We start from the raw sequence: 25,380 nt of genomic DNA on the forward strand, positions 1-25,380 counted from the left end.
CAGGTGACTACAATTTAGAGGCCGTAGCTTTATTTGATTGGTTCATTTAAAAAGGACGTGACCTATTCCCAAAACAGCTATGGGAGCAGCGTTCGTGGGTGTTAAACTAGCTTTGGGGAATCAACAATGGTGTGCACTGTGCACTATCGAGAGGGATGCATCAGTTTGAGCTTACAGTACCTCCAACTATAAAAAGATAAATACTGTATATTGTATTGTATATATCCTTTAGATTCCAAGATGTCATAAGATTGCAGGTCGTGTTGTGTCAGTGATATGTTGGCCTATTCTTTTTATTCTTTTTGGGTTTTCATGTTCACAGTCAAGAACAGGGGTGTCCAAACAGTTCCACGGAGGGCCGTGTGTCTGCGGGTTTTTGGTTTTTCCTATAAATTGGTTCCCAGTTCACACCTAAACAACCAGGTGGGGTAGAAACTAACCAATTAGTAACCTAATTAGTCAATCCTGTACAAGGTCAGAGCGAAAACCTGCAGACACTCGGCAGTCCGTGGATGTTCGGACACCCCTGGTCTAGAACTTAGGGGTATATGCAAGCAACATCTTGTTGCAAAGCCTACTGACATGGCCATGGGGTAAAATCCCAGTGGAAATTGTAAGGGATAGAGGAATGAGCAACCAAAGAATGAAAGACAAAGCCACCATTGCTGCACTGCGACACATTTTCCAACTCCAGGAATAAGAAATTCTCCAAAATCGCTATGATACGTCACCACCCCGACTGAGTCCAACTGACTCCCCAGGTGATGGACTTCAACAGGAAAGTCTCTCTGCCCCATGCATAATATGCACAACATTATTAGAATAGCTGGAAATGCAATGTTGAAAACTGGGTTTGTTCAGAAATGCAGTGCTGAAGTTATAGCAAAACTCCTTGTACGCTATTTCCTATCTCACTCAGGGCTGTGTTCTGATTACGAAGGAAGTCTCTGATAAAAGTGCCATCACAAAAGGGGTCCCCCGACCCAAAGCATTTGAAATGCCATGGCCCCCCTGGGTGTGGTGAAGTGAGTAGGCATGTGTTTAGCTATGATGTTGTGACAACAAAGAATGCAAGCAGTTTGTTGTCCTGTAAGAGCCTTAGTTTCATATATTTCCGTGTGTGTGTATGTCTGTGTGTGTGTGTATGTGTGTTCTCCAGAAAGCTGTGTGATGTATATTTAATGCAACCCTTTGGGTTGGATTGCTGGAGTTGGCGGAGAACAGAGGGGAGAGTACAGGAGCTCAGTGTGTGACTTCTGCCCCCCTGGGGGGAACATACAAACTTTCAGTCGCACATACGCACTTGGCCCCCACACAGGCCATAAAATCATTTTAGGTTTAAGGGGAAAGAGCAGAACATATATAAATAGGAGTGAGAGAGAGCTATGCATCCATATAATGAAGAGGACAAATTGTCGGCCATTGAAAATGTGTTTTAAACGCAAACAACGATGTTACACAACATGAGTTAAGCCTATGTAAAAGGGGCTACGCATGGAATTTCTCCCCCATGTGGAAGATAGGTGAATTAAATGAACATTATGCGTTGTTCTAAACGAATCTCTCCTCCCCACTCCAAAACATTACACTTTTATTTTACATTTCACTTTTAAACAGCTGTAACCATTATTTCTATTATTATAATTGGAAATATATGACTGCTTGAAGTCTGGAACGCATGGACATAACCCAACGCTGTGTTTCCTCCTTTGTGATGCTTTGCCAGGACTTTACTGCAGCTGTCTTCAGTTGTTGTTTGTTCGTGGGTCTTTCTGTCTTAAGTTTGGTTTTCGGCAAGTGAAATGCATGCTCGATCGGTTGGAGATCAGGTGATTGATATATTGAATATTCAACTTCATATTAAAGAGCTGTAATTCCTAAACCCTACATCCAATTTGGATTGGAATACCCTCAAATTAAAGCTGAGATAATGCACTTTAAACCCATATTCATTCATTTAACTGTAACTTGAATACATTTTGCTAAACAGACAAAATAACAAAACTTGTGTCAGTGTCCAATTATTTCCGGACGTAAAACTATATTTAAATCTGGCACATTCAAATACATTTGGTAGGGTTTGCTGGAATTCTTATTTGACCTTATTTTGTCCCCAATTTTGTGATACTGAATTTCTGATTAGGCCATGCCTCATTGCAGCGACTCTCAGTGGACTCGGGACAATCAATGTTGAGATATGTGTCCAGAGAAGCACATCCGTTGTGGTCACACTGATTTGTATTCTCTGTTCATCTACCTATATCAAGTTCACAGATGGCCAAGCTGCCACAAAGTAACCATACTTGATTACCGAGTCCCCAAAACCCAGATAGCACTAGTCGAACTGCAACGCCCTCTGAGTGACCCTTGAGCTAATCTGCAAGTAGGATTCGAACACCGGTCTTGCAATGATGAAACTAACTGCAATAGGCACACTGACTAAACAAGACTGTCAGATTGCTAGAGCATTGTGGAAATGGATGTGAGGATGTATGGGCTTAGGGGCATATGCTGACACCAGTGGCTATGATTTTAAATCCACACATAGATAACAGCATTTTGGCCGACACATGGATTACATTACAGCCAATTACAACACTGGCAGGTAAGTACTACGCTGAAACACTATTATTTCTCATATATTTTTTATTTTTGACACTTTCTAAAGTGTAAAACAATTAAAATCATTGTTTACCACATTTAAGCACAGGCTTTAATAATAGCAGCACATTCTTCCTCTGATTGCAATGCTGGCTCGCATTTTATATTCAGACAGGCCCCGGATCCATGGGGGGGAAAGGGGGGCCCCCCCAGTTTTGTTTCCCCTTAAAACAGCAAATGGTATATGAATTAGAAATGCCCCCCATTGATTAACACCCCCCCCCCCCCCACACTAATTTCATCCTGGAGCCGGGCCTGTATTCAGAGATAATTGCATGCCTTCAGTAATCAGCCATCCGGTCTGACTTCATATAAAATATGAATTGTAGGATAATGTGGTATCATTTAGATGATTATGGACCTGATTACATCCCTAATGACTGATAGCTTGACTGGTGGAAATGATAGTTTTTTATGACAGCAACTTCCTGACAGAAAACTAGGAATATCAACAACAAAAAAAATTAAGAATGGAGTGAGTGAGTGATTATCCCTTGTTAAATAGTGTAGTGGTTAGAGACGCTGACTACCAACCAAGAGGTTCCGCATTCGAGCCTCATCACAGTCAAAACAAATGATGCTTTAGGATTTGTTCAGGATAGACAAAAACATTGCTACTGTAGGTAGAACCTTGAGTAGCAGCGTTATAGTAAGCCAAAAATAAAACTGTTTACAGTTATATAGCGACTATTTCTGGTGGATTTTCAAAGTACGAATGTGGGCATGATTTTTGGGGTAATATAGGCTGGATCACTCCCTTGGCCAGTAAAAGAGTAGGGGTTTCCACGATTCTCTCGTCTTTTCACTTGACAAAAAAGTCAATTATCGTTACTTATATTGATATTTATTGTATCAATGTCATTCACGAATGATAGAAAAACAAAAAGTGTTGTGCCATGAAATGAAATAGCTTTGTCATTGTGAAGTTCATCTTCAGTCTCGCTAACAATTGCTCAGTTCTTATGACTATTCCAAGTAGTAAGTTAGTAGATACTAGTAAGCCTATTACTGGCTAATAAGCTGTTAAAACGGCCAGTGGCAAAAGCCATACAGTTCATGGATACTATTTGTGGTGGAGGTAAACTTAATAAGAAACGTTAGTCAGTTTATTAACACAATGCTTCCCAGTGTCTTGCGAAATATTCAAACTTGCCGTTAAAATTATCTAACTAAATTATTTATTTGATGGGGTTTGATGGTCGACTAGAGGGCGGCATAAAAACTAGCTGAGGACCACAAGAAAATGTATGTGATGCACAGACCCATTGAATTTCAAAAGATGTCATGAAAACAGTTCACCCATCTACTGATGTGTGTACATTGCAAAACCACAGAAATTGCTGAATGTGTAAATACTTTTTTTTATAACTTTAATAAGCCTATAGAAAAGGGTTTGTTGTTGTGCGGTAAGTAAACAAGCAGTGCAGTGAATCCCGATGCTGGTTCATATTGATATAGTTGGAATTTCTGATGAATAAACACAGACTCTGTAGAGATAGAATCCTTCTGAGAGAAACTGAAGAGATCTGATTTAAATTGGGCAAATGGGAATATTCTGTTCCGGGTCCTGGGATACTGAATGGTGAGCCTGGCCATAGGGCTACTCCATATGCACATCACATATACAAACCACCCCCCCGAACACACACACAGGCACACACACAAAGCACAGCTGAGTGTGTGTGTGGGAAGGAGATTCTGTTTTCAGGGACAGACATAATAAATATAGAGAGGAAATGGAGAAGGAGTGATACTCATCTTGTTCTTTTCAATAGCTAATAAAATGTTCCTTGTTGTGGCAGTGTGTGTTCCAGGGCCCCTCAGGACAAGAAACCAGGACTTCGATGCAAAAATACAAGAGGATGACCGACAGTATCAACTAATGAAAATGAATGTGTGAGTCTTTGTGTGTCTGTTAGCTTATGAGAGCTAATAGTATTCATTTAAAGTGACCTTTCTCTACCCCTGCCACACACACAAACACACACATAAACATACACATGCTAAAATGCTACAGTAGACCTACCACTGTGAAGACTGTGTGGGTCTATGGTCGTCACTGAGCTTATCTCACTGCAGAGGCTTACCACCCTCCCCTTCGTACGCGTGCACACACACACACACACACACAAACACACACACACACATAAGCTTCATAAGCACATCTCTCCCCTCTGATGCCTTCCCCCTCACTAACCGTAGAGTGGGTGAGGTGGGAGACAGAGAGGGAGGGGATAATAAGAGTGAGGGTAAAGAGGGGAAGACAGATAATGTGAGAGAGATGGAAAGAGGGATGGAGGGAGGGAGGTGATAATGACAATGAGGGTAGAGAGGGGGAGGGAAGGGATAATGACACCGAGGGTAGAGAGAGGGGAGTGAGGGGATAATGAAAGTGAAAGTTGAGAGAGGGGAGGGAGGAGATAATGGCAGTAAGGGTAGAAAAAGGGAGAGGAAGGGAATAATTAGAATGAGGGTAGAGAAGGGTTCGGGGATAGAATAATGACAGTCAGCGTAGAGAGAGGGGGAGGGAGGAGATAAGGTAGAGAAAGGGAGTGGCAAGGGAAAATGACAGTGGGGGTAAAGAGAGGGAGGGAGGGGATAATGACAGTGAGGATATAGAGGCAGAGGGAAGGGATAATGACAGTGAGGGTACGGGGGGATAATGACAGTGAGGATATAGAGTAATAGGGATAATATAATGACAGTGAGGGTATAGAGGGAGGGAGGTGATAGGATAATGACAGTAGAGGGGGGAGGTGATAGGATAATGACAGTGAGGATATAGAAACAGAAGGAAGGGATAATGACAGTGAGGGTACGGGGGATAATGACAGTGAGGATATAGAGCAATAGGGATAGAATAATGACAGTGAGGGTATAGAGGGGTGGAGGTGATAGGATAATGACAGTGAGGGTATAGAGGGAGGGAGGTGATAGGATAATGACAGTGAGGGTATAGAGGGAGGGAGGTGATAGGATAATGACAGTGAGGGTATGGGGGGAGGTGATAGGATAATGACAGTGAGGGTATAGAGGGGTGGAGGTGATAGGATAATGACAGTGAGGGTATGAGGGGAGGTGATAGGATAATGACAGTGAGGGTGTAGAGGGGGGGGTGATAGGATAATGACAGTGAGGATATAGAGGCAGAGGGAAGGGATAATGACAGTGAGGGTACGGGGGGTAATGACAGTGAGGATATAGAGTAATAGGGATAAAATAATGACAGTGAGGGTATAGAGGGAGGGAGGTGATAGGATAATGACAGTAGAGGGGGGAGGTGATAGGATAATGACAGTGAGGATATTGAAACAGAAGGAAGGGATAATGACAGTGAGGGTACGGGGGATAATGACAGTGAGGATATAGAGCAATAGGGATAGAATAATGACAGTGAGGGTATAGAGGGGTGGAGGTGTTAGGATAATGACAGTGAGGGTATTGGGGGAGGTGATAGGATAATGACAGTGAGGGTATAGAGGGAGTGAGGGGATAGGATAATGACAGTGAGGGTATAGAGGGAGTGAGAGGATAGGATAATGACAGTGAGGGTAGGGTTAGGATATGGTCCTTCTGTGCCGCCATTCATCCTTTGCAATTCAATCTGTTCTCTATTCCTCTATCATCCGGGACAGAGAGAACCCCGGTTCTGTGCATCATGTTGAGAAGGCACAGAGACACCATATTTACGCCACTGTTGCCCTGCTGAGGCCTGTGAGTATTTAGTGTTACACTACATAGTATATAACATTATCCAATGTGTGTTATACTGAAGTCTAATAACCCTGAGAATTGGAGCATCTGACCAGAAGCCAAAAGGTTGCTCATCTAATCACTGAGCTGGCAAGGTGAATAACTGTTCTGTCCCTCACCCAGTTACCTTAACTGCTTCCCCAGTCGTTTTTATCCATGAGAATACATTCTCATATTTACATTTTAAAATAAGGTTAAAAACTATATCTGGACTTTATGGCATGCTTTTAGGAGGAGTGGGAATAGGAAATGAGTGACACTTCAAGGAGAAGTGGGAGAGAACGGGAATTTGCTCTTGATAGAAGAGGAGAGGAGAAGGAAAGGGGAGGAGAGAAGGAGGAGAAACAGGAAAAGAGAAGAGGATGTCTTAGTGGTTCTGCTGTCATGATTCATATGTAAATCTAGCAGCCCTGTCACTGTAAGACGACAGGCTCATTGCTGTCTCTAGAGTGTGCGTGTGTGTGTGTGTGTGGGTGTGTGTGAAGGGGTGTTCTTGCCACAAAGCTTCTCTTCATTCAATAGCCTGCTGTCCTCCCATTTCCACTCTGTTGCTTAGAGTGTGTGTGTGTGTGTGTGTGTGTGTGTGTGTGTGTGTGTGTATATGCATGCAGTGATGCACACTACAGAGCACAATCCTCTTTCAAGACCAGACAGCTCCTCAGACCACCACTGACTCTCTCTCCCTCTCTCTCTACACTTGCTGCATGCAATGGTTGGAGACTGGGTACTAAGAGAGGGGCAGGCGGAGTGGGACAGCTGTTGTGGTCCTTAATGAGGCGTTGCATAAATCCTCAATACTAAACCCCCAACACTTTCTATCAATCTATCTCCAGCACCTTATCTATCTGTCTGTATTTGTATCTATTAATCAACACCCCAACATTTCCAGTGTAATACAAATCTCTGTCTGTCTTCACTCTTGTTTTCTGCGTTAATCTGCTCCTTGTTTTGCACTCTAGGGCATCGCCATGGATACTGGCATTTGGCTGGGTGAATGCCGAAGGTTCGAGTGATGTTGTCGCACATACACACATAATGATGAAAAGCGGCTTCTGGCTGCAATTTCCAATCACTGACAAGGCAGGGATGGAGCTCATGTGAGATTTTGAGTAGACCACCCCTTTGATTTATGGAAATGCAATAAATCAGGTTGTCAGCAGTAGCCTCCCAAGCTGGAAAGTTAGGAAGAGTTGTGAATTCCTCCAATAATGTGCATTATTGTCTGTAGATTAATTTATAGAAAGATAAAAACATTTGAAGCGCGACCATTAAAAGACCAAATGCAGCGAGCAAACTTTTTTGACACCCCTTAAATACATGTATTATTGAGCTACGTATTTGAAGTATGCTCTCAATTGTATAAGAGCTTTAGCCAACTTCTGTTTTGGTGTCAAAACCAGAATAGCACCATCTGTCAATTTGTCAAGTGTGTTGGTTTATGTGTTTCAGACCTAGCTATATATAAAAAGGTCAAAAATGTCCTCAAACAGTAGTTAAATCAGAACAAAATGACTAATGGGGAGATTCATTCTGTCTCCATTTGAAAAGGCAGTTTCTGTTTTGAAGTTTTCGAACTGGCCTTATAAATCGGGTTAGGCATTAGGCCTACAGGTCAAGGTTAGGCATTAAGGCTAGATTACGTTTTGGCATAAGTGTTATTTTTTTAGGTTAAGGTTAGGGTTTAGGTTAGGGATATGCTTTTTCCTTAAAGGCAGTCAACTTTGGTGTCCCCATTTATTTAGCTAACTGTGTGTGTGTGTGTGTGTGTGTGTGTGTTTGCGTGTTAGAGAGAGATGCTTTCAGATTGGTAGAGAGATGGGAGTAGAGCGATGAGGACAGAAAGATCAGCAAAGGCAGAAGAGACACCGCACAGTGCGGCGTTCAGGCGAGGAAAGGCATGACATGCGGACCGCAGAGAAACCACCACCACGCTGATCTTCACCGCGAGCTGACAGAAGAGGAGGAAAAACAAGCGGCGTGTCACATCACTGCGGCACGAGCACATCGGTCGCCCCCGTGTAGACTACCGAACGCCAAACTACTCTGCTTGTGCATCTCCGGATAACAGTTCTCTCTCAACGGACCGGCTCTGCCTGGCTGTGTGGAGCCATGCCACCCGGTCGTTTTCGAATCGGTGCCCTGTCAATGCTGCTCAGTCTTTATTTTTGTATGATTTGGACTGGTGTCAGCGCAGAAACACAAGGTAACGATGCCTGGTTTAACTTTCTGGTCGATTGGTGTTTTTGTGTGTGTGTGTGTGGGGGGGGGGGGGGGGGGGGGGGGGGGTTTGTGTGCGCCTGTATTTTCTTCACGCTAACGTTATGGGATGCGTTGATTTGTTTGAGGCTCTCGGTAGCGCCTATCCAGAGAGGACACAACTTTGGTTTGTCTGTTTCTACATTTTGCTGCTGTGTTAGGCAATAGACGAATGTAATATTTTTCCGCATTTTCAATTAATATAATGATACGAATGTAAATTTTTGGCCTATAGGTGGTAACATAATGTGTTTTTAGCACTTTTAATTACATTGGAGGTTTATGTTAGACTAGAGGAGCTAACGCTAACAGTCAACGAGCTAGACCTATCACTGTTGTGGTCCTGATGAGAGAGCTTGTTGTTATTCAGGCTGGAATAGCCTACAACGTGACGCGTGGGAGAGGCACAAAGAGTACAACACGCGGCAATTAGCACATAGTTGTGCGGGATTCTGTTAATGACCATGAATCCTCTGCTTGTTGGAAGCCTATTGGCGTTTGTGTGTGACTTCGGAGCTTACAAAACATGCGGAAATTTGTTAGGTTGCTGCAGCATAATCTGCGCCCTTCGACCAAAAGGTGCTGAACACATTGAATAGTCCACTGTGTTTGTCTGAGAGTGTTTGTCAGGCTACAGTCTATCTGTCACCCTCCACTATGCCGCTGCTAACTGAATGTAAGACAAACACTAACCTTTCTCTGCTGCCGATGTTCTCGATTTAATCTACATTGGTTTCTCCTACACCCCCCCCCCCCCTCTCTAACCCAGGCCAGTTCATCTCCTAATAATCAACGATTCTGTGTTTTGCCACGTGTTGATAAACTGTTTTATTATATCCTATTAGAACTGTGTTCTGTCGCATAGCTAATTTACAATAGTTGTTTTCTATTCACATGACACCCACTCTTTGGGCTGCCATATAGTCTCAGAGAAAAGTAGCATTGCTCTCGGATTAGCTTCATAAAAATCGAACGTAATATTATAATTTTACAAAACGACGACCGACCTGGCTGCAAATAGGCAGAGGTGGAGTACTATATGCTAGGAATGCTACTCAATTTGCACTTCAGAATCAGCCTATTTGCACTTAGTGGTGGATTCAACCCGAAAGAGGTTTACAGGCATTGCGGCTTTTAAAGACAATTTCAGATAGAGCTGATTACAACATTTACTGTAAATGGTGTTTATATGCCAATCTCCGCGTAACCTGCCTTTAAAGGCCGACATATTAGTTATTTTCCGGTTTGAATCCACAATTTGAGCATGTAGTCACATATTAAACAAACTGATTCAAAAATCACATATGCATACTCATATAAGCTAACTTTGATTTAACGGGGATGTAGTGCATCCTTAACTAATGTATGGCCTTTCAGGAATTCATGGAGTGCCAGCCAAAGTGTACGCTTTAAAAGACAATGATGTGTTGAAAAGTTTTCACTAGTAATAATAAATACTACCTAGCTAGCCTAAACATCTTGATTATAGCAGAGATCTTCTGTAAATACTGTGATGCAAAAAGGTAGAACACCATAACAACACATTAATGACTGGTGGCCTAGGTATGTTTTTTAGGTCCTGGTCCTTAAACATTTTGATTGTATGTTTAGCAGAGATTTTCTGTAGTGACGCAGAAGGGCAAAAAAGCATAGGCTAGCTACTCACCGTAATTGACTGGGGGACCAGTGTTTTTGAAAGACTCGTTTTCTGACCTAGTCTAAATTTAAATAGGCTCTGGGTTTAGCCCACATGCATTTATTAATTATTCCAATTGGACTCCTAATATCTCACCTGGCACAGCCAGAAGAGGACTGGTCGCCCCTCTAAGCCTGGGTCCTCTCTAGGTTTCTTCCAAAAATTTGACCTTCTTAGGGAGTTTATCCTAGCCACTGAAATTCAAAACTACTGTTGTTTGCCCCTTGGGGTTTAAAGCCGGGTGTTTCTGTAAAAGCATTTTGTGACAACTGCTGTTGTAAAAAGGGCTTTATAAATACATTTGATTGATTGATTGGTTTTCTACAAAGGATCTAGGAAACAAGGTTTTAGTCTCTGAGAAAGACAACTCGCTGGAGAACGTTAGATAGAAGCTGTCAAGTCCAACCAATCCCGTTTCTCTATTCTTCTCTACTCTCCTCTTTCCTATCTTATTTTCTCTCCTTTCTTATCAGCTCCCCTATTCTTCTTTCCTCTCCTCTTCTCCCATCTCTCCTATACATGGCAGGTTGTCTGTTCACTCCTCTGTAAAACTCACTCAGCCGTAATTCTTCTTTCTCCACTCATCACATCAATTCTTATTTTTACCTCACCATCCATAATTTTAGCTCACTCTTCAGAGTCCCCTCCTAGCTTCTTCCTGTTTTTCAACAGGAACAGCCAACAAAAGATGTCGTTTAACCCCTTATTATTGGAAAACTAGGAATCCTTTTGCTGTATCTGAATGATGCATATATTTTAGCTGGACATCAAAACAGTGTGCTTATGTGTGTGTGAGTCCAGGATTATCAGTTCTGGCTGACTGTGGGATTGTAGGGATGCTGCTCACACTGTTCCACAATAGAAGCAATTAAAACAGCAGCTTAACTGTGTGGCTGAGCTGCTCTGAACCCGGCCTGTGTGTGTGTGTGTGTCTGTTTTCTATGTGTGTGCTTGGGTGGTGTGATTGAACTGTCAGGGTTTTGTGTGAACTCTCTTTTCCTGGCCTTTCCTTCCTCTTGTTGTTGGCCCGACTAAGTGTCTGTGCTTTCATGATTTCCCGGCTTTAGCGCAGCCTCTAATTTGGGGGGGAGGGTGGTGGGATAGTAACTTTGTGCCGTAACCCCTCCCCCTCCTCTAACCAAGTGGACCAGCCTGTACACCCTTCATGTGTCACACACAGAACCACACAAAGTATGTTCCTCTCCATGCTATGTTCTTGTACCAGTCACCACAACCTTTGGATTGTGCTAAAAAGGACCAAAATATGCAGTTCCATTAGCCATTGTAGCTTTTAAATTTAGGATCAGTGAAAATCACAATGGTTTGTGCACAGGTATCGGTTCTGTAGGCCAATTCTGTCTGGACCCGTTCAGTACTGTCACTAACTGTCATTTTAAAGTGGACCACTATGAGCTGAGCTTGTGGTTTCAGTGGATTAACGCTATCAGATGGTTTCCAGCCGAGTGTTTAATACAGTTAATATTTTATCTTCTTTTTGCTTCAAAGCTTCATCTCTCATCACAACTATCAGAATGCTCCCCTGGTCTTCCCTTGAAGTCCTATTGAAGAGTCTGCCTGGTCCCGTTTCAGAGACTGTGTTTTATAAAGAGGTGGCACTAGTCAGAGGAACGCTGATAGCTAAGTCTGCTTGATGTTAAATAAACATACAAGACATTTGTCTTGTTAATTTCTCAGGCTCTTCCCTTCTCTGAGCTTTGGGAGAGATTAACAGGAGGACAGTTTCCAGACTCAGAATGTAGCAGAGGGTTGCAGGGTCAAAGACCCATGTGGAGGCTGTGCACTTCAAAAGCATCTAAATGGAATGGTTTCTATAGAACAAAGATTCCGTCAAAACTGAGTGTGGATCTGACTGTTGTGAGTTTTTTTTTTTTTTACTTTTCTCCATCTGTCGTCTCTGAGATGGTTTTGTGGAAAAGTCCATCATGGCAGTAAGACAGTAAAATCAATCCATCCTGCTGGAACTATACCTCTGGCTCTTTGTTGCTGCGTTCCAGTTTTCAGCTATTGATTCATCTGGCCTTTGGAACACGCGAGTCATGACTCTGATTGAAACCGAGCTGTTGGGAGTTTTAGAAATGGGAACAGATGATTGATCTGGAGTATAGAGAAGAGGAGAGGGAAGAGGGGAAGGGAGAGAGAGATGTTATATGATTATGTCCTTATCAGTGCTTGGTCATTGTGGCTTGGTGCTCTGTGGAGGAGTTCCTGGTACTTTTTATGGACTTGGTGACTCAGGCATTTGTACAATGGTCTACACAAACAAGATTTTATTGATTGAGTTATTTTATTATCCCAATTCAGTGCTCCTGAAAGATTAAATCCAACCACCCATCCATCCACACACACACACACATTCCTCTGTAAGATAGATTACACACCAACAGTGTGTTCTCTCCCGTAACCTGAGCTGCCAGATAGATCCAGCTGTCGGGAATATGACTGACTGGCATTGATGACATCATCCATTAGGTTGACTCGAATTGATGACATAAACTATTAGCAGTATAACTGATATTTCTGTGAAATGATCAAAGGTGGTCAGGATGGTGTCATCATTCATAATACCATAATGGATAATGTAGATTGAGTTGGAACAAGGAAGAGGAGGTGGGGAGAGTGCAGGAGAGCTACAAGGAGAGTGTGACGGGCTGTATTCATGAAAATGCTGTGTTCATGAAAATGCTTGCCTTACCTGAAGTAATGGGGATGTAACCCATATGGGGCTTGAGGGAGATTTTTTTTTTTTTAAAACAAGTCATAATTTGGCCTTGTTTTATAAAGTTTCTGGTTGTGGTCTGTAATATGAACATGATATACAAGGTATGGACCAGTTAACGGTTCTGAAATTGTCTAGTAGGAGTATAAAGGTAACATATGAGAATGCTGACTTGAATGGGTACTGACATTTAGGAACCATCTAGAGGTTATATTTATGTGGGTGGTTGAGGCTGTCTGTTTGTCTTTCCCATATAAATAATGTTTAGAAAGTAAATGCCTACTGTTAATAATGGAAGACTTATTTGTCTGTAGAAACAACAATGATTCTCAACAACTCACAATGAGCAGCAATGTTTTTTAAAGTAGTTAATCTTGAGAAAAAAAAGAAATGCATCATCAACCATCCTCAGTCAACTGTCTAGGCTTTATATTCATCATGCATTGCCATTGGAAAGACTGTTTAGTAACCTGGACTGCAGTAGCCTTTAGTACTTTTGACTTCCTTCTAATATGATCTAATCTGTGTGAATTCAAGACCAGATAACCTTATTGATCGCTGCTTGTCATGTCAGAGGAGCCACTCATATCGGTTCTTTGCGTGGTATTGAAAAAGATTCAGCAAATGTTTAGCTAAAGCCCCAGGGCAACGATCTCTAAATGCAGTCAGGAGTGAGATAGTAGAACCAGATGAGGAGGTGGGGAAGAATGGGGTTAACATTAAAAACGTAGTACCATAGTAGGAGAGAAAAATACAGAGAGACGTGAGAGAGACAAGAGTGAAAAAGAGAACTGAGAGAGGTGAGAGGCGTGAGAGAAAGGTGTGAGAGCGGAGGAGTGAATGAGCTTTACATGACCATGGTGATAGAAACAGTTCTGATTCACTGACACCTGCCCTTCAGTCTGTGTGTTCAGAAATCATTGAATCTCAATTCCCGTTCTTGCCTGCCCCCAGTTACCAGTAGATTGAAGGAATGAGATGGAAGGAGATTAGACAAGATAGGAGAACGTGAGAGGAATGGAGGAAGAGTGATGGGGGAGAGCATAGAGGAGAGAGTATTGGGGGAGTGCATAGAGGAGAGAGTGATGGGGGAAAGCATAGAGGAGAGAGTGATGGGGGAGAGCATAGAGGAGAGAGTGATGGGAGCATGTGCGGGAGAACAGAAGATAGAGGTAGGGAGAGTGTTCTCCTTAAACACTCCTACAAATCTCTATCTCCTCCCTAAAGACTCCTACATCCCTCTATGTTCTCCCTAAATACTCCTACATCCCTATATCTCCTATCTATTCCCTAAACACTCCTACATTCCTCTATGTTCTCCCTAAATACTCCTACATCCCTATATCTCCTATCTATTCCCTAAACACTCCTACATCCCTCTATCTCCTCCCTAAACACTCCCCCATGACAATCTGGAAAGAGGAGAGTAGATAAGGAGGCATAGCAAGAAGTAAAAGACAGCTTCTCCCTAGAGACAGATATCACTGTTCTGTTTTCAAGTGTGTGTGTTTGTGTGGGTGCGTGTGTGCAGAGATTCCCTTAAAGATAGTCAAACCTGACGATTCAGTCCCCACAATATTTTTTGCCTGTCCCCCCAATGAAAAAGGCTATTTCTGGCTTTGGGGTTCGATTTTGGGTAAAACTTACAATTGGTTTAGTGTTAAAATGTTGGTTAAGACATTATGGGCTGGTTTCACAGACCCAGATTAAGCCTAGTTTAGTATTAAAAAGACAAGCTCAATGGAGATTTGTTTTGTTTTAGTCCTAGACTAGGCTTATTAGGCTAAGTTCTCCTAGGGCTGGTTTCACCAGTCTGCGAAACTCCTACATTTAAGTTCAGGCATTAGGAGTTGGGTTTAGGTTCACACATTAGGAGTTAGGTTTAGGTTTACACATTACATTTAGATTAGTTATACAGGTTAGGTTACTAAGTTTAAAGTTAGGATTAAGTTAAGGTCAGGGTCATGATTAGGGTTAGGAGATTGTCAAAATAGGGAATTGTTTTTCTTGTTCTCACATGGACTGAAAAACAAATGTGTCTGGGTCAGCGGGCAAGCAAGTGAGCATCCATCACAGGTACAGCACATCACTGGGCTTTTTTCGTCTAAAGCTGAGCATGAAAACATGAATAAAAGAACAGGTAGCTCAGACATTTCTCTACACTGTCCGCATTAATTGTGGATGGAGAGATGGAATGGAGGAGTGCAAAAGAGGTGGAGGAGGAATGCTTTTAGCAAGTACCTGAGGGTATCCATTGGGATTAGATGCCAACATCTAGAATGTTCACAGAGATCAAGAAGGAAATAACAGACCGGCATGAGGAAGATGTGCGTAGGTCAGATGAACCTAGAACCAGTCAGGTCAAAGGTTACCAAAAAGATAATCTTGGACCTCAGCCACCCAAGTCATTTCTGTTGGCACTACTACCATCGAACACCTATACGTACTGAATACAGACATTCACCCATACGTACTGAATACAGACATTCACCCATACGTACTGAATACAGACATTCACCTATACGTACTGAATACAGACATTCACCTATACGTACTGAATACAGACATTCACCCATACGTACTGAATACAGACATTCACCCATACGTACTGTATACAGATATTCACCTATACGTACTGAATACAGACATTCACCTATACGTACTGAATACAGACATTCACCCATACGTACTGTATACAGACATTCACCCATACGTACTGAATACAGACATTCACCTATACGTACTGAATACAGACATTCACCTATACGTACTGAATACAGACATTCACCTATACGTACTGAATACAGACATTCACCATACGTACTGAATACAGACATTCACCTATACGTACTGAATACAGACATTCACCTATACGTACTGAATACAGACATTCACCCATACGTACTGAATACAGACATTCACCTATACGTACTGAATACAGACATTCACCTATACGTACTGAATACAGACATTCACCTATACGTACTGTATACAGACATTCACCCATACGTACTGAATACAGACATTCACCCATACGTACTGAATACAGACATTCACCTATACGTACTGAATACAGACATTCACCTATACGTACTGAATACAGACATTCACCCATACGTACTGAATACAGACATTCACCTATACGTACTGAATACAGACATTCACCCATACGTACTGAATACAGACATTCACCTATACGTACTGTATACAGATATTCACCTATACGTACTGAATACAGACATTCACCTATACGTACTGAATACAGACATTCACCCATACGTACTGAATACAGACATTCACCCATACGTACTGTATACAGATATTCACCCATACGTACTGAATACAGACATTCACCTATACGTACTGAATACAGACATTCACCTATACGTACTGAATACAGACATTCACCCATACGTACTGTATACAGACATTCACCTATACGTACTGAATACAGACATTCACCTATACGTACTGAATACAGACATTCACCTATACGTACTGAATACAGACATTCACCTATACGTACTGAATACAGACATTCACCCATACGTACTGAATACAGACATTCACCTATACGTACTGAATACAGACATTCACCCATACGTACTGAATACAGACATTCACCCATACGTACTGAATACAGACATTCACCCATACGTACTGAATACAGACATTCACCTATACGTACTGAATACAGACATTCACCCATACGTACTGAATACAGACATTCACCTATACGTACTGAATACAGATATTCACCTATACGTACTGTATACAGATATTCACCTATACGTACTGAATACAGACATTCACCTATACGTACTGTATACAGATATTCACCTATACGTACTGAATACAGACATTCACCCATACGTACTGAATACAGACATTCACCTATACGTACTGAATACAGACATTCACCTATACGTACTGAATACAGACATTCACCCATACGTACTGAATACAGACATTCACCTATACGTACTGAATACAGACATTCACCTATACGTACTGAATACAGACATTCACCTATACGTACTGTATACAGACATTCACCCATACGTACTGAATACAGACATTCACCCATACGTACTGAATACAGACATTCACCTATACGTACTGAATACAGACATTCACCTATACGTACTGAATACAGACATTCACCCATACGTACTGAATACAGACATTCACCTATACGTACTGAATACAGACATTCACCCATACGTACTGAATACAGACATTCACCTATACGTACTGTATACAGATATTCACCTATACGTACTGAATACAGACATTCACCTATACGTACTGAATACAGACATTCACCCATACGTACTGAATACAGACATTCACCCATACGTACTGTATACAGATATTCACCCATACGTACTGAATACAGACATTCACCTATACGTACTGAATACAGACATTCACCTATACGTACTGAATACAGACATTCACCCATACGTACTGTATACAGACATTCACCTATACGTACTGAATACAGACATTCACCTATACGTACTGAATACAGACATTCACCTATACGTACTGAATACAGACATTCACCTATACGTACTGAATACAGACATTCACCCATACGTACTGAATACAGACATTCACCTATACGTACTGAATACAGACATTCACCCATACGTACTGAATACAGACATTCACCCATACGTACTGAATACAGACATTCACCCATACGTACTGAATACAGACATTCACCTATACGTACTGAATACAGACATTCACCCATACGTACTGAATACAGACATTCACCCATACGTACTGAATACAGACATTCACCTATACGTACTGAATACAGATATTCACCTATACGTACTGTATACAGATATTCACCTATACGTACTGAATACAGACATTCACCTATACGTACTGTATACAGATATTCACCTATACGTACTGAATACAGACATTCACCCATACGTACTGAATACAGACATTCACCTATACGTACTGAATACAGACATTCACCTATACGTACTGAATACAGACATTCACCTATACGTACTGAATACAGACATTCACCTATACGTACTGAATACAGACATTCACCTATACGTACTGAATACAGACATTCACCCATACGTACTGAATACAGACATTCACCTATACGTACTGTATACAGACATTCACCTATACGTACTGAATACAGACATTCACCCATACGTACTGAATACAGACATTCACCTATACGTACTGAATACAGACATTCACCTATACGTACTGAATACAGACATTCACCTATACGTACTGAATACAGACATTCACCTATACGTACCTTATACAGTACCTCATAAAGTCTAGGTTATTAACATATTTATGTATACAGACATTCACCTATACGTACTGAATACAGATATTCACCTATACGTACTGAATACAGACATTCACCTATACGTACTGAATACAGACATTCACCTATACGTACTGTATACAGACATTCACCTATACGTACTGAATACAGACATTCACCTATACGTACTGAATACAGACATTCACCCATACGTACTGAATACAGACATTCACCTATACGTACTGAATACAGACATTCACCTATACGTACTGAATACAGACATTCACCTATACGTACTGTATACAGATATTCACCTATACGTACTGAATACAGACATTCACCTATACGTACTGTATGCAGATATTCACCTATACGTACTGAATACAGACATTCACCTATACGTACTGTATACAGACATTCACCTATACGTACTGAATACAGACATTCACCCATACGTACTGAATACAGACATTCACCTATACGTACTGAATACAGACATTCACCTATACGTACTGAATACAGACATTCACCTATACGTACTGAATACAGACATTCACCTATACGTACCTTATACAGTACCTCATAAAGTCTAGGTTATTAACATATTTATGTATACAGACATGTTAATGTATTTACATATACACACATTCACCTATACATTCTGTACCCGGAGATTGAATGCATGCTGCTTTACCATGGACCTACATTTTAGTAAAATTTTTTATATCCAGTTTACTGGATCTTTTATGTCCTCTATATTAGTACTGATGTTTTCTTTACATCGCTTATACTAGAGCTGATACATTTTCCAGACTGGATAGTTTCATGAGCGAGTATTTTTGCTACACCCATAACAACCCCGGCTGTAATGTGTTTGTGGCTAAATGATGGATAATGTCATTTGCGTGCATACTGGTGTCAGTTCCTGAACAATTCCTGAGCAGTCCCACCGCACTATGTAGATGCTGTCTGCCCCCCCCCCCCCCCCCCCTCAACTCCACTGAACACTCTGGAGAGGCACCTGAGACGGCAGGGTGTCAGCATTGCCCCTCACCGCACAGCCCTGCTGCCTTGCAGAGCTACAACCTTGGCACCGGCCTGGGGAGCCACCGGGGCTCCAGCTATCCGTCAAGGTTACTCGGCACTGGGCGTGCAGAATCTAGGCGTGGAGGAGCTGGATGCCAGTTTGATACAGTGGGTCAGGACTCCATGTTACACAACATTCTCTGTACAGAGAAGATCTGGGGGAAGAGAAAAAGGGGGTGCCATGAAAGGAGAGGAGTAAGATGGACAGAGTACAGAGGAATGATATAAATAGACTGATAGAGGAGGCCGTGGGAGGGTTAGGAGGAGAGGGAGTGCAGCTGGAGCGACAGACTGTACACACCTGTGAGGGTGCATGGAGAGGGAGAGAACGGGAAAGAGAGGAGCGCACAAATTATGCCATCTGTTCATCAGCAATTCTGCACTGGTTATGCCTGGTTGGTATAGCACCTGTCTCTGACACCGCACCCACACACAGCCTTGCTTGGACTCTACAGCTGGAACCCTGAACCAAGCCCTCGTCTTGGTGTAATGGTTCTATAGAGAACATATAGGGATGTACAAAATGTACGTAACGTTGTCTTGCAATTACATACAATGAGCATATCAGATAACGGTCTATGAGGATTTCTACAGAGGCTGAAGGGGATGGTGAATGTTCTTCGGTGACCTAGTCAGAGCCCCGATCTGAATCCCATGGAGAATCTGCCGTCACCACGCAATTTGACTGAGCTTGAACAATTCTGCAGGGAAGAATGGACAAATATGTCACAGTCAACATGTGCTAAGTTAGTAGAGACATATTCAAATAGATTCATGGCTGTACTTCAATCAAAAGTTGGTTCCACCAAATATGAACTCACGGGGAAGTTCACTTATCCAACATTTTTATATTACTGTTTTAATTTTAATACATTTCAAGATATTTTCTTCACTTGGATATTGTGGGGTACTGTGTATGAATAAAGATAGAAAAGGACAGGTTTTATGCGTTTTCATTTCAGGCTGTAAGCCAACAAAAGGTGAACATTTTGAAAGGGGGCGGTGACTTTCTATACCCACTGTAGATATCAAGTTCCAGAATGCTTGATGATTGACCTGAACTGACCACTTGCTAGAGGATCGTTTTGGACCAGTGGGTGACCGCGATGAGAGGGGTCAGCAGTGATCTATCCTATTGGATGGGTTATTTTGTTGGCCAGGTTATTCTGAGGCATGAGGACAGTGTGTGAATATACAACTGAAGGCTTCTGACCAACATAGAACTGAGTGTGGTTGTTTTTTAGTTCTGTATGTTTGTGTGTGTGTGTGTTTGAACCAGTGTATCTGGGGAGTTTGCTTTGTCTGATGATCTCCTCTAAGGTAATTACTGATTGGTCGATTCGATATCTGCTCTACTTTCCTTTGTATCAGTTTACCAGCCAACCAAAAGCCTGACTCAAATACACATTTACAGATAGCATCGACCGGTGTGTCTGTGTGTGTGTGTGCGTGTGTGTGTGTGTGTGTGTATCAGCTGACAGAAGAAATAATTCGTTCAGCTGCATGTTCTCACCGCAAGGCCTGATGGCAGAAACAAGCCAACATTAAACTCAGCATCAGCCTATTCGCTCACAGCATTATCAGCATTAGCCTATCACTCCACAGCATTATCAGCATTAGCCTATCACTCCACAGCATTATCAGCATTAGCCTATCACCCCACAATTGTATCCGCATCAGCCTATTCGCTTACAGCATGATCAGCATCAGCCTATTCGCTCACAGCATGATCAGCATCAGCCTATCTGCTCACAGTATTATCAGTGTCGGCCTATCACCTTACAGCATTATCAGCATCAGCCTATTCGCTTACAGCAATGTCAGCATCAGCCTATCAGCTCACATCTCTCAGCCGATTCATCAAATCAGGCTGCAGCCTTAGAGCTTGAGTTGGTGTACTGGCTGTACCTGGATTTAATCACATCACACTTTCTCTGCTATGCACTATTTAAAGGTAATAAACATATATCTGATATGTGCTGCATGTACCAGGTACGTTGTCTGAAAAAGCCACATAGCAACGAAAAAGCACAATCCCAGTGTTGAACAGCCGGGGAGTCCTGGTAGACAGTGTTGCTGTGCTAATGTCATTGGTCCTAAATTGCAAATAAAAACAACAAATTCTCCCCTTTCACCTAATTTCACCTATCTGACTAAAATGCTTATTCCTGGACGTGTCCTTAGTTCAAGCTGACCTGCGTGTTTGCGTGTATGTGTGTGTAACTGCAATTCTAACAGTGCGTCGCCATGGTTTGTTGCCCTGGTTGCTACGGAATGTTTTGATTGTTACAGTGGGGTCTAAAGATGTGCTCAGCATAGCCAATCAGATCTCACAGTGACACCAATACATCTAACAGACTGATACAGAACAGTCAGTTGTCTACCTCTTACTCTACCAATGTATTCGCATAGACAAAGACACACCTCCTCTTGTGTATTCCCATTCAAGTTAGTAATGTTGGATGTTTTAAAGGTCAAATGTCAAATATCATTAAATGTCCATAAATACCCTCTATAGACCTCTCTCTAATACTCCCATTTTTCTCCCTCCTTTTGTCCCTCTCTGGACCGTTCCTCCCTCTCTTAATCCCCCCCCCCCCCCCCACATAGGCACCGACATGTACTTTGTCCTTTTTCCCTCTCTACCCTTTTGCAGTGAGATGTTTGACACTGTTAATGAGTCAGCACAGTCACACACGCGCACACACACACACACACACACAGTCACTCACAGCACGGTGCTAAACATTGCTAATGGGGGTGATGTGATGAATACTGCGTCAAGAACATGATAATGTGGTACTCAGCTCCACGAGGGTGTGAGGGGGTGTGTGTTTGAGAGGGAGACAGGGAGAAGTGAATGAGTGGTGCTGTCTGTGTGTAGTTAAAAGCCTTTTTAAATTAACGGCATTGTGATATCAAGTTAAAGACGTATATATGCTCTGTCTCTCCAGAAATCTAATCTCTGAGATAAACGGGCTGTTTGTCACCTGGTGTATAGGGGAGGAAACAGGCTGAGGCGGGAGTGGAGTTCAAGGCCCGCATCCCAGAGTCCCCCCTTCACTGTTTGTAACGTTGATGCTGGTGCTTTGCGGGTACTATTTCATTAGGTTCAGTCTGTTTCTCCAACTAGACACTAACGTATTTGTCCTCTTGTTCAGTTGTGCACCGGGGCCTCCCACTCTTTCTATTCTGGTTAGAGTCAGTTTGTGCTGTTCTGTGAAGGGAGTAGTACACAGCGTTTCACGAGATTTTCAGTTTCTTGGCAATTTCTCGCATGGAATAGCCTTCGTTTTTCAGAACAACAAGAGACTGACGAGTTTCAGAAGAAAGTAATTTTTTTCTGGACATTTTGAGCCTGTTATCGAACCCACAAACGCCAATTCTCTAGATACTGAATTAGTCTAAAGAAGGCCAGATTTATTGCTTCTTAATTAATCAGCACAACAGTTTTCAGCAGTGGTAACATATTTGCTAAAGGGTTTTCGAATTATCCTTAAGCTTTTAACAATGATAAACTTGGATTAGCAAACACAATGTGCCATTGCAACACAGGAGTGATGGTTGCTGATAAAGGTGCTCTGTATGCCTATGTAGATATTCCATTGAAAATCTGCCGTTTCCAGCTAAAATAGTAATTTCCAACATTGACAATGTTGCACTGTATTTCTGATCTATGTGACAAAAAAATTGCTTTTCTTTCAAAGACAAGGACATTTCTAAGTGACCCCAAACCTTTGAATGGTAGTGTATCAATTCAGTTAAATGGATGTTTACATAGAAGTTCAAGGTACACCATAGGCTTTTTATGAACCTTGTAGCTGAGGGTAGCGGAAAGAAAACAGGTAAATTTGATTTATGTTGGAGGTCCATAAAAGTACATAATCCATGGAGTTAAACAGATCTCCAAATATTTAAGCATTTGTTTAACTCCATTCAGGAGTGGTGTGTGACTATGACAAGTTACATAATCATTTGTGTGCCTAATTGCTTATTTCCATATAGATAAAACATTTGAGATGATGGGTCTGTCATGGAGTCCAGCTTGTTTGAAGTGGATGTCAGACTAAATAACATTCTGTAATTTGTGAGGAAAAACAAGCTTCTCCTTCTGACTGCAGTCTAATATGTTACTGAAGCCTAGTAGATTCTCTCTATTCTTGCATGTTTGTCGCTGAATGGATTCAGATCTTAGTCAAAACCCCCATTTAAATAAATGGAACCTGACCAAACAAATAATGTATTTATTCTTTTAGAAAAGTTATGAAACACCCAACACCCTCTGTGAAAACATGATTGTTCCCTTAAACCCAGTGGCTGGATGTGTGGAACGCACTGCGTACAAACACTTCCTCTTGTCCCACTCTTCCATGCAGAACTGCTTTAACTCAACTGGGTTTTATTTTTGTATGAACTGTTTGTTTCAGATCCTGACACAAAATTTTAGTTTTCTGTCTGACTAAACTTAGTTTTCTGTCTGACTATTTAATAGGCCATTCCAAAGACTCAAATGCTTTTCAGCTATTCTGGTGAAGACTTGCCTGTATTTTGAATGATTGTCATAATTTCTGTCAGAACTGTAGTATTTACTAATGTGTTTTTGTGGATAATACTGTAGTACTAAATAGTATTCTGCTTGAAACATTAAAGTATGCAGCATGCAATCAAAGTAGGAGCAGGTCTCTAGATCTCTAGGATTCTACAAAATTGTCCTGACTAGATAGTTACATTTAAATTAATTAATCTCCTTATCGAATGTCTTCAATACCATACACAGAGCTCTTATATTCTTCAACCAACAAGGAATAAAGTTATTCTTTTTATAGCTCTACTTGTTCTTATGTGTCTTTCACATCTTCACCAGTGTATTGGTCCAGAATAAAAGCAGTCAGGCATGTGTTGGAGTGAGTGGCTGATGAAGGCTTGATGGATGGAGTTGACACTTTCTGCAGACACAACAGACACCATCAGAGTTCAAAGGTCTCGTCCCATTGTACGCGTTTGGATGTGTTTCGAAAAGCAGCCAGTTCTAATCCAGTAGTATTGTTGTTATCAAGGGTGAAGCGTTGCTGCTTTTTTGTGTGTGTGTGTGTGTGTGTGGGTGTGTGTGTGAGTGTGTATGCATTGGTGTGCGTGTGTACGTGTTGTTCTGTCCTTTTTAGTGCTGAGCTTTTGGAGATGGCATTTCAGCATGCGTGGGAGCTGTGTGCCTGTCTCTGCTTCTCTCCTGTTCTCACTCTCTATCGGTCTCTCTTACTCTGTCATGCCTGGCTGCCTATCCTGAGTCTCCTTGCCCCGAGTCTGTGATCTGCCTGTCCAACGGTGTGTGTGTATATGTGTGTGTGTGTGGGTGTGTATGTGTGTGTGTGTGAATTAGAGGGCAGGTGTATTTGCCTGGGTTATTGTCTTGAAGCCTGATAAGCCCAGTTGTCTTAACTGTGGAACACACAGTAGATCTGTGAAACAGACAGTAGATCTGTGAAACAGACAGTAGATCCGTGAAACAGACAGTAGATCCGTGAAACAGACAGTAGATCCGTGAAACAGACAGTAGATCCGTGACACAGACAGTAGATCCGTGACACAGACAGTAGATCCGTGAAACAGACAGTAGATCCGTGACACAGACAGTAGATCCGTGACACAGACAGTAGATCCGTGAAACAGACAGTAGATCCGTGACACAGACAGTAGATCCGTGACACAGACAGTAGATCCGTGAAACAGACAGTAGATCCGTGGGTCCAACAGGGTGAAACACGCCCATACTATTCCGGGTACTGACAGGAAAGAAACCATTTTGGCAGCTGTCCCTGGAGTGCCTCAGGCCGACAGGTCTTTGCTTCTCCCTGTGACGCTAGACTAGGT

The 25,380-nt window shown here is 42.0% G+C and overlaps 1 protein-coding gene across 1 annotated transcript in view; it reads left to right on the forward strand.

Annotated features, from left to right (window-relative positions):
• Positions 1–8,237: 8,237 nt before the first annotated feature.
• The window catches only part of LOC105015224 (seizure 6-like protein), a 33,673-nt gene continuing 16,530 nt past the window's right edge, over positions 8,238–25,380 (forward strand). Inside the window, exon 1 of the mRNA XM_010878203.5 lies at positions 8,238–8,617. Coding sequence (XP_010876505.2) covers positions 8,524–8,617 — 94 coding nt within the window. The 5' untranslated portion in view covers positions 8,238–8,523. The remainder of the gene's footprint in view (positions 8,618–25,380) is intronic.

This window comes from Esox lucius, chromosome 14, assembly GCF_011004845.1.
Source record: "Esox lucius isolate fEsoLuc1 chromosome 14, fEsoLuc1.pri, whole genome shotgun sequence".
Taxonomy (NCBI): Eukaryota; Metazoa; Chordata; class Actinopteri; order Esociformes; family Esocidae; genus Esox; species Esox lucius.